Source organism: Crocuta crocuta, unplaced genomic scaffold, assembly GCF_008692635.1.
Source record: "Crocuta crocuta isolate KB4526 unplaced genomic scaffold, BGI_CrCroc_1.0 scaffold433, whole genome shotgun sequence".
Lineage (NCBI taxonomy): Eukaryota > Metazoa > Chordata > Mammalia > Carnivora > Hyaenidae > Crocuta > Crocuta crocuta.
In genome coordinates this window covers 1750070-1761321 of record NW_027530001.1, presented here as the reverse complement: position 1 = coordinate 1761321, position 11252 = coordinate 1750070, and the positions used below count along the sequence as shown (strand labels likewise).

The 11252-nt window shown below is 42.1% G+C and overlaps 1 protein-coding gene across 1 annotated transcript in view; it reads left to right on the top strand.

Annotated features, from left to right (window-relative positions):
• TNIK (TRAF2 and NCK interacting kinase) overlaps positions 1-11252 on the top strand; it is a 396954-nt gene that overhangs the window by 363308 nt on the left and 22394 nt on the right. Inside the window, exons 22-24 of the mRNA XM_077763673.1 lie at positions 3213-3342; positions 8778-8942; positions 10986-11097. Coding sequence (XP_077619799.1) covers positions 3213-3342; positions 8778-8942; positions 10986-11097 — 407 coding nt within the window. The remainder of the gene's footprint in view (positions 1-3212; positions 3343-8777; positions 8943-10985; positions 11098-11252) is intronic.

Here is an 11252-nt window from a genome sequence, read left to right as displayed (position 1 = left end):
GTTTCTAGGAATTTTCCATAATCAAAAGCCACTTTTGGTAATAAAAAAATTAAGTGTGATCAATTAATACAAGGTACCCAGAATAAGCAAATATGTACAAAATGTAATAAAATGTAACAAAATGTAATAATGTAATAAAATGTAACAAAATGTAATAAAAAAATTAAGTGTGATCAATTAATACAAGGTACCCAGAATAAGCAGATATGTACAAAAGATTCAAAATAAAATAGACCAATCCTATGCAACAGAAAAACCTTAACCCCTGTCAGAGAAATTACTCACCATTTTAGATAGAATTGACCAAGGAAGAAATACAAATTGTTATCTTTTATTCCATCTGTAAGGAATATTACTAGTAGAAGAAATATTTTTAAAAACTCAATACAGCCTGAACTCTTCACCATAAAAAGTTATCATAGATGGAACAGTTCTGGATTATAAAAATTTAAGTATAAAAATTAACCCAGGAAAAAAATAATCTCAGTAAAAATATGTCAGAAGGCTAACACTCTACACTGCAAAACTTGGTACTGACTAAACCTTGACAGGTGAATCAAATCTTCTTAATAAAATGTACACCTTTAAAACTGATACAGACAAATTGGACTTAGTGGAAAGAAATAGTAACCACAGAAGGGTTTGAAAAATGATACAAATAAAAATTATAAATCTTTGTTATAAAATTTACATAAATAATTGGAACCTGTGAGGATAATTTTAATAAAACAATAATGAAAATAAATAAATTGAGGAAGATTTTAACAGATATATGGAAAATTAATCACAGAACTGTCTTAATGGAATTAGCTCTAGAAAATACCTTTTTTATGAAAATTTCACTCATATTGGCATATTTCTGATGAAAATGGGTAGAATCCAACATCATCCAGATGAAAAATATAAGTAGGGCCAAAATATCTTTGATCTTTGCACTATTATGGAACTCTGTAATGGTGAAAGAGAACTCAGTTGTACAGTGTCAGCCTGGTGGTGGCCACCATCAGTGTAGCTTCTGACAGAGGCAAAGAATGTCTGAGTGACAAAGAAGGAAAGTGACTCCCATCCCAGAAGGCTTTAGCTCTTGATAAGTGCTTTGTTGATTGATTTATTTGTATCACACCATTTTGTCCCAAACAAGAATGTAAGGCAGATACACACACACACACACACACACACACACACACACACACACAAGGTAAAATAAAATTTCAGATAAATGAGTGACAATATCATAGTTTAGAGAACTAGTCTCATTTACCAAGCTAGCAATATGTCAGGCATTCATTGCAGTAATTTCTTGTTCCATGTCTCTGGAACACTATTAATGGCTCCTTTCTGAGAATGAAATATTGAATTTCTGGGAATGAAATCTTGAAATTGATTCTTTTTCTTCCCAAATACATCAGCTCTTTTTATTTATTTATTTATTTATTTTTTATTTATTTTTGAGAGAGAAAGAGAGACAGAATGGGGGAGGGGGAGGGAGGGAGACATAGAATCCAAAGCAGGCTCCATCCAGGTTCCAAGCTCTCAGCACAGAGCCCAACGCGGGGCTCGAACTCATGAACCCTGAGATCATGACCTGAGCCAAAGTTGGCCGCTTAACCGACTGAGCCACCCAGGAGACCCCCAAATACATCAGTTCTAACTGATCTTTAGATTCATTCAATATACTGTTCCAGTTTAGTAGTTTTGAAGTAAGCATCTTGCTATGCATTTTGCAGGGGTGGGGGTCTGGACTCACCTCATTTTTTCACCTCTTTGTTTGGATCCTTAACATATGCTTTCTCTGCCCCAGAGATGTCATAAATCTGGCGTATTTCTTCTTTTTTTAATTATTTCATCAAGTACTTGGATTTTGATAGGATCCAGGAGACCAGAAATGTCTTTGTTAAATACATAAGAAACAGTTAAGAGGAAAAAATAGTAAAAGATACAGTTAATATACCTATTGAGAGAAACAAGCCTTGATACCTTTTTTTATTTTTAATAAACCCACTTTAAAAGAGAGGCAGCTGCTGATACAGGGTATTAATGAGGACTGCATTGGAAACTAAGATTCTGTGGACAAGCCACATCACCTACCTGGTTCTCAGTTTCCCTTGATGCTGTGGTCTCTGTTACGGGGCACATAGAAAACGTCAGTCTCTGCTCTCAGGGTGTATGTCAAGGTCCTGTTACCTTCTCCATTATATTTTAAACACAAGAACAAGAAACAAACTAAAAATAGATATACCACAGTGTGGAGTAATTAAAGGGGTTTTATAAAGTGCTGCATATTTTGAAAGAGCCTAGCTAATGGATGTCCTAGTAAGCCAGAATGCCTTTAATTGATATTTATTCTCCACAAATAGTGTAAAACCCATTTATCAAATGATTGTATGTTGCACTCCTACTCTGTGCCCTGCTCCACGTGGGCATCCAGTGATGAGCAGAGACAGGACTGCCCTCACAAGCATATGTTCTGATGAGACAAACAGAGAAAGTTTTAAGAAGGAGGAAGAATCAAAAGTGTGATAAGAATGAATAAGACAAAGGGTGAAGAGAAAGAAGAGGGGTTAGTGGGTTAAAACCCAGTAGGTAAGAGAAGGAATCTCAAGGGAAGTATCATTTAAGATGAAATATCATTACTTAAGTATCATTAAGAAGAGGCAACCAGCCAAGAGCCAGAGTGGGAAGGAGTTTTCCAGGCAGAGGGAACAGCATGTGCAAAGTGCAGGTCAGGGTGCCTGCTGGTCAGTGAAGGAGTAGGAAGGCTTGGAGGCTCTGTAGACCCTGGGGGGCTCTGACACCCACAGCAGCATTGTTTTTCCCTTGGGCAGTCAGAAGCTTGCTCNGGAAGGCTTGGAGGCTCTGTAGACCCTGGGGGGCTCTGACACCCACAGCAGCATTGTGTTTTTCCCTTGGGCAGTCAGAAGCTTGCTTGCTAGGACTGCTGCAGGGAGAATAGGCCGAGAGAGGATGCTGCAGACACAGGACACGTGTTCAGGCATCAGCGCCACATTAAAAATGAAATAGAATGGGGCACCTGGGNTAAAAAAAAAAGAAATAGAATGCACTTAAGACCACTGACTGTACCCTTAGAAATGGTTAAAATGGATGAATTTTAAGTTACATATATTTTACCACAATTTGAAAAATTAACATAAACAGGAAACAGGCATTCCCTAAACACACATTGCTCCTAATATCGTTCCTTCCCATCTCAGACCGACAGGAGCCCCTGGGAGCACCGAGCAGTACAATGTGGGAATGGTCGGCACACACGGGCTGGAGACTTCTCACGCGGACACTTTCAGCAGCAGTATTTCAAGAGAAGGAACCTTGATGATAAGAGAGGTAAGTTGGTATAAAAACTGTAGAGGAAGTGCATTCCTTAAGTGGTATTTATATCAGAGCTTTCGCAGAGAATGCTGGCAGCGTTTATTTTCAGCATAGTGAATGGAAAACGCGCACTTCTAAATGGCTGAGTGATTTTAGTTGTCCACTGCCTTCTTTCCTGTATCCTTCTAAGCTTCCTCAGTGGGACTTAATTACATTAGTCCAAACTCTTCAGTAGGAGCTATGCAAATCACAGTATAGAATTTGAGCTTCAGGATATAAAACTGGCAAACCCAGATGTTCCTACAGTAGCAAAACAGGATTGGATGACCTCACTCCGTAGCATCTGAGGCCTTGTTATGCCTCCTTTCCCCATGGCTTTAGCCTTGTGGATTTTATGTATATAAAATGCTTACAAGTTCCAAGAAATGGTGATATCATCTTATCTAATTAAATCAACATTAAAAAGGCTATTGAGCTATTTTGAATTTTAAAAAAATATGCAGATCTACTTAAAAATGTACCTTATCACTTTTATTTTGGTTTTTTAATTTTATTTTTGTTTTTTTTAAGCTTATTATTTATTTGGAAAGGGAGACAGAGAAAGTGAGTGGGGGAGGGGCAGAGAGAGGAAGAGAGAGAGTCCCAGGCAAGCTCCACACTTTCAGTGTGGAGCCAATACAGGGCTCGAATTCACGTAAACCATAAGATTGTGACCTGAACCAAAACCAAGTCGGACCCTTAACTGACTGAGCTACCCAGGTGCTCCTGAGTTTCTTTTTTTAAACTCGAGGAACATCATTTCATTTGAGTGGGGGGCATGGGTTCACTCTCACATGTACTTCCTTACTACATCTGTGCCAGCCAGAAGGGCCTTGGCAAATCAGAATTGGTCTTCTCTTCTTTCATGCTTCATCGTCACCGTGCAAGTTTGACAAGTCTTTGCTTGGAAGGAATACAAAAGCTGGGTCCATATTATCATCTATAAAATGTCATAAATACTAGTCTATGACTCATAAGATGACCCAAACAACATGAGTGTGAACAGTGTGGATCCACTTATGTGTGGATTTTTTTCAATACAGTCCAATACTCTAAACCTATTTTCTCCTCTTTATGATTTTCTTAATAACATTTTCTTTTCTCTAGCTTACTTTATTATAAAAACACAGTGTATAATACATATACAAAAATGTGTGAATCTACTGTTATGTTATTGATAAGGCTTCCAGCCAATAGTGGTCTATTAGTAGTTAAGCTTTAGGGGAGTCAGAAGTTCTATTCAGATTTTCGACTGTACCGGGGGCCCGTGCCCCTAACCTGCATGTGTTCGGACCTTGAGGGTGTTATGCTGAGCGAAATAAGTCAGGCAGAGAACTGTAATTCATTTTATTTCATTCTCCTTTTACTTGTTATCCCTTCCTACTCTTGCCTCTGAAACAATGTCTATCTTCTGTCATTCTGCAGCCAGGATAGTTTGGGAAACCATAATAGCAGGCTTTGCTCTCCCAAGAAAGAAAGGAAGTGTGGTTTTGAGATGAATAAGGCCTTTGAAGTAATAATTGGCAGAAGGGCTGTAACTGGAAGAGTAGTTCACAAAGCAACTTGCTAGAATTTCATGATACAGCCTTGCTGAATCTTTGAAGTCGGCTTTAAAGAGCCCTATCATGTAAGCCTGAAATAAGAAATGGACTTGGCTGTGGAACTGACATCGTGCAGTGCTGGCATATAAATCTCCCAATGTGCTGAATGGGTAAGTCTGATGGAAGTATTGGAGGCTGCTGTCACTCTAACTTGCTACTCAGAAAACCTGAGGGGAAATGTTCTGAGTGAGTTGCTCTCTGACTCCAAATAAAAGAACTCTGCTTTCTAATGTAGTTTGTAATTTGCTCAGTCTTTATGACAGAGTCAATACATTGAAGAAGATATTGGGAGGCACATTTTCGTTCAGTTGCCAGGCATATCCAAATGGCTCCCTGTTATTTAAAGCACCTCAGTATTCTATGACCACAGCCAATCACTTTGAAAATAGCACTCACCTGTGTCTTCTATGAATTTGATATATTGAGGGCCCCCAAACCTTTTTGTCTGTTTCTCAATGCCACTTTTCCCAAATGTGGGCTTTTAACATAACAGCCTTGAGTTGGAATCCATTAAAAGTACAGGTATTATAAAGTTAAATGCAAATAAAAGTATATCCCTGACAAAATATAAGAAAATAAAATAAAAACTCATAACAGAGCTTAGCTGATACGGTTCCCCAAGATGAACATCAAAGAGAATTCACTCAAGACAGCATTCTCATGTGGGTGGACAAGATGGTTCTAGAGGAAAATACTGGCTCTACTACCCACAGTCCTGCCAAGACACACAAATCTGCCCAATCGATGCATACCCTGGCCCTGTGGCTCTACCTCCCCCCTAACCTGTGGCCCAAGATGACCTTTCCCTATTCTGGTTCTAGAGCACATCACACCAGCTATCACCTACCACATCGTCCACAGGGACCCATCTGTGGAAGAGCTAGTCTCCCTTGCCCACTGCCCCTGCTGCCCATTCTTCACCCAGCAGATCCCCGTGGGTCTGACCCAGCCTTCCCTTTCTCCTTGAAGCCTCTCTTGGGATTCCATGGGCCTCTGTCCTTAGCACCTTTCCTACTGACCAGCTGCTGATGTGGCAGGGAGAAAGGTGGGGTAGGTATCAGAGATTAGGGAATAAAGATTGAGAGGTACTTCATACAAGGAATCCAAAGTCAAAGAGCTAGTTGGGACCCTGTGCAGGGCTGGAACCAGAAATAAAAAAGGACCAGGAGCTCAGGCAGCTTCCTTGTGCCTATCTCTGGCTCTCTCACTGCCTGTCTCTCCTTCCCCTCATCTCTGCTTTCCTCCATGCCTGTCTCTCCTTTTCCCTCATTTCTTTTTCCTCCAGTTACTCCTTTGTTCCTTTTGCTCCACAGACCCGCTTTGTCTCCCTCTGCCAGCATGAGCTCTCACCTCCCCCTTGCCCCCAATTGCAAGACAGGTACCACGTCCCACCCGGTTCAGCTGCCCAGCAGAGACTGACCAGTGTCTCTCAGCTGCAACATGAAATGCAAAAGGGAATTTGATCCTGCTTGACTCAGGTGTCCGCTCAGGTCCAGAGAGCAGAGCCACCTGTCACAGCAGCAGCCCAGAGCACCTGTGCTCTCCCACCAGACAGCCCCTGATTTCAGCACTTATAACCTGTGTCGCTTGGAGCAAGGCAGCTGAATTCTCTGCACTGCAGTTCTTTCATATGTAAAGTTTGGATAATGGAAGCTAACCTGTGGTGTTAATTGAAGGCCTGCGTGGAACACCATACCTACAGTGTTGGGCATGGTCCCGGGCACATGTTGTTACTCGGGGAAATCTTAGTGCCTACCCCCATGGGAACAGCGAGGGCGCGAAGACTGTAGAAACCACTGGGCTCTGTTACGGAGGTCCTAGAGGACCGGGCCATTGTTCCTTTATCTCTGTATTCCCAGCAGAGTGCCTGGCACACAGAAGGTATTTAATTCTAAGGAGATGGTTGAATGGAGAAAAGGCTGATGGCTCAGAGTGGGGAGATTCACAGGTCACCACTGGATTCCTTCAAGCTTCTCACTGTCTGGGCCGTTTCCCCTCGTTAGCTTCTCCAGGTCTTTCTTGATAACCAGTGTGTCTGCATCAGCTTTTGGCTTGAGCCGAATGCTAGGGATACACTACAGAGCCCGGAAAAGTCTAAAGAGACCATGTGTGATTTATGCTATGGAGAGTTTGGGGGGAAATGTTAGAAAGCCTTTCACTATTTGAACAGAAGTTAAAAGAAAGGAAAAGCTGCCCGGTACACATAAAATAGGAGACAGTGAGATGAATTAGGACTGAACCCTATGAATGCCACTGAGAAGACAAAATGTTCAATTCTGGGAACAGGCGCTAGTACACGCTGTGGATGAACAAAGACTGTGGGGACAAAATGAATCCAGAAAATGCCCCTCTGCAGGGCAGTTTGCAGGCCAGGAGCATGTTGCCAAGACACAGAGGGCACTGCGGCTTTCCAGTTATTTCTTAAGCTCCCCGGTAACACCCTTCAGGAACCTGGGAATCTGTTTCCTCTCCCCCCCTCCAAAATTGCGTCCTTTCACTTCTAGCCAGAAGCAGGGACAGAGTGGTCATGGCAAGACAAGGACAGGCTCTGGAAGGCCCCAGAGAAGGCAGGGAGTGTGTCTGCCTGCTTTGTTCCTGGCTGATGCCTCCGTGTTCAACAAAATGCTTCACACTTAGTAGTCACTCAGAAACGTTGGGTTTGAGATGAATGAAAGAAAGGGCAAAGAAGGGAATCATTACTTAATCAGGTCTGCTCTAAGAAACCTCGGTGAGCTAGTCACATAAATGTTATATCAGAAAGCACAATACTGGCCAGGCCTGCAGTGTGGCTACTGGCTTTTAGGAAGCAGAGCCGTCTTTTAATCCTGTATTTCTTCTCTGGGATCTTTGAGAGGAGGCTTTGCTCCACAGGCCAGTGGTTTCCAAACTTGTTAGATCATACAATCTTATCAGCAAAAATTTTAGAGCTTGCCACTTCATTACAGTGTATTTATTTCTAAATCATACATTTGCCCTACTGCTCTTTTTATATATATTACAAAATACCTTGAAAGGACATTAAAAAGGGATGCCATACAAAATAATTCAAATATTGTTATTGACTATCCCTTGTTAGTCATGATGACTTCCATTTTTTACTGCTAGGTACCCTACTTGCTTATAAGAGATGCAGTATTAGCAGTAGTGGACATAAACCTGTAGTTTCAAATAATCTGCAGTTTATTTCAGTAAGTTTTTTTGTAACTCCTGTCCGATCTGATTAATTAATCATTGTTTTGACCTCATGACTGACAAAGAGCCCTGTGATTTGGGCAAATAGCATCTCTGCATTTTCTTGGCCTACACAGTGTGTGGCTTATTAGTATTTCTCATCCCAGCCTCGGCGTTTCAGCAGTATTCTAGGTCATGTATGTGTCTTGTGGGTTTGCATCGTTGTAACCTGGTAATGTACCTGCAAATCCAGGTAATAGCACACTTACAGGCACACACACACACACAAACACCGCAGAGGAGAACCATGCAAATGCAGACCTCAGGCACTCAGCCCCTCCACTGGCGTGTGGCATTTCTGCCGTCACATAGGAACCCCCCCCTTCCTGTGTGATCTTGACTGCCCCTCATGCAGCAAAAGGCCGCATGGTCAGTCCATATACTAAGTATTAGGAAAGCTTAACCTCTTTTTTATTTTCTTAGTAAAATAGAAATGTGAATGTTATCTTCCCGCACACCCCAGCCGGGTCCATTTGGGGACCACAGCACCTGTGCCATGTGAGGGGTGACACCGCTCTGTGGCCTTTGCCCTCCCTCTCTAATCCCTCTCTAATGCTCCCCATGTGTTGTGCCCCCCAGACATCTGGAGAGAAGAAGCGATCTGGCCACAGTGACAGCAATGGCTTCGCTGGCCACATCAACCTCCCAGACCTGGTGCAGCAGAGCCATTCCCCGGCCGGGACGCCAACTGAGGGCCTGGGGCGCGTCTCCACCCATTCGCAGGAGATGGAGTCTGGGACCGAAGTAGGTACCCGGCAACAGTCTCAACAGCTCTGCACTGGGGGGGGGGGGGTGAAACCCTGCCCCCTGCCGTCTTCAGGAATAAGGCTTTGTAAGCTCCCTGAAATGTGTTTGTTTGTTTGCTATATAATTACTTATGCAAATACTTTAATGGAGAAAAATCATGGAAGCAGAGCTGTAAAAAAGATCTCAGATACCATCTGGCCCAATACCTATTTTTACAGATGACAGTACTGAGGCTCAGAGAGGCTAAGTAACTTGCCCATGGCACACAGCTAGTTCGTGACAGATCTAGAACTAGAACTGGGATTTTCTATCTCCCGGGTCAGTGGGAGAAACTAGCCTATAGAGATCCCACAGCCAGCAGTTGAGGTTCATGTTTATATTAATTTAGTCAAACTAAGTTTGACTTAAAATGAGGTTGAAATTCTTTGTTAAATAAAACATAAAAATCAATAAATAGACAGGCTCTCAAAACATCCATCTTCCTAAACTCCAAATTGTGTGGAAAAGGGAGAAATGGGTATTTAGCTTTCCTATATAGAAACAGTCCCTGGAAACAGACTGAATAAACACAGTCTGTTAGGCAGTGCTCTTAGGGATAGTTATCCGAGCCTGACCAGTGGATGAGTTCATGGTACTTGCTCATGTTTCATGAACCACACGGAGGCCCCTAAGGTAATTATGAAGCCTATGCACTGGTGTTTTTGACGCTGTCCACACACACTAACCTTTTGTGATGGACCCTTTGGATTCTGCCTCAAGGGAAAGAACACAGAGTGGGGGATGGAAGGCAGCATATCCTCTCATGGCTCCCCCTTAGCCAGGTCAGGTTTTCTCTGCCTGAACATAGCTAGCAGTACCAAAAAGAACCCCATGGGATTGAACTCTGGTTCAGATTCTGCTCCGGCTCCAGCTCTAAGTGGGAATGTTAGTACCTGCCCCACCTCCTTCAAAGACTTCTTCTAAAGATCAAAGGAGAAATGTATATGAAAGCTCTCCATTTGGAAGGAGTCTTACCTTGTAGGAGGTGAAATTATTTTGATTTCATAACGTGGAAGGAAAATCAATTGGATCTTTGTGGTTTTCTCCATATGTGTTTAGGGGTCCTGAGATGTTTTTATTTTTAAATGGAAACCTGAAAATAAAGCTAGAAAGTGAAAACTCAGTTAAAGACTTTGTCCAAAAAGACATATTCTGATGTTGAATGCAGGTCTGTTTGTGATACTAAGAGCACTTGAGCATAGTCGAATAGAGGTGACAGACAAGATAAAGAAGTAGTTATTATACCTTCCTTGGCAAAGCTGAAATATGGAATTTCACCATGTGAAGCCCTGATATTTAGTTTGCTGTTCCCTAGTCAAGTCTAACTTCATGTCTTTATTGGGATTTATTTTTTAAGCAAATCCTCAAGGTGTGCTTTGCCTGCAAATCCAGTACCTTCGTGAAGTCCCTATAAATAAGGCATGCAAATATGAGTATACTTTTTAAAGAGACCATTCTGGGAAGGAAAAATATTCAATCCCTGTATGAAATTGTCCCTGAATTAAAGATTTGAGGGCTTCTTGAGCCAACACCAATCCACCTGCATCACCAGGCCAGCTTACTAGGGCCCAAAGGCTCCAAAGGGAGACTCTGGTGGACTAGATGTCCAGGATGAAATGCTGCTCTGTGGACATGCTTACTTAGTTTACTGTGTCAGCTTTTCTTAAGACCATTTGGCCAATGAGGTTACTTTTACTTCAAGAAAGAGATAAGCTCTGTCATCATGGTCATCTTACCAAATGGTCCAAAATATAATTTGCCCACTGCAACTCTTGCAATCTGACCACTAATGGAGCCCTGCAGAAGCACAGTGCCTAGTGAGTAACCAGTACCAGGAAAAGCTGGAGAGAGAGGCACACCTCGACTCCAAGGGTCAGAGTGTGAACAGCTAAATAGATTGAAGAATCCATAATCATCCTCAAGCCCAAGCAAAGTATTCCTAGAATTGTTCATTACTGCAGTATTTATCTGTTCCTCTTAATCCTCTTGTGTACCCATTAGTATGGCATGGGGAGTAGCACGAAGGCTTCCTTCACCCCCTTTGTGGACCCCAGAGTATACCAGACATCTCCCACTGATGAAGATGAAGAGGATGAAGAATCATCAGCTGCGGGTAAGCGAAACGGCCCAGATGTTTTAGAAGCAGCTTGGTTTTCCTTCCTGGTATGATCTGATAAAGAAATGAATTATTGGTTTAGTAGTTAAGCCATTTCCTGCTTAGGCCCTTTCTTAAAGGGAAGTTGGTTTTCTTTTTGTTGGTTTTGTTTT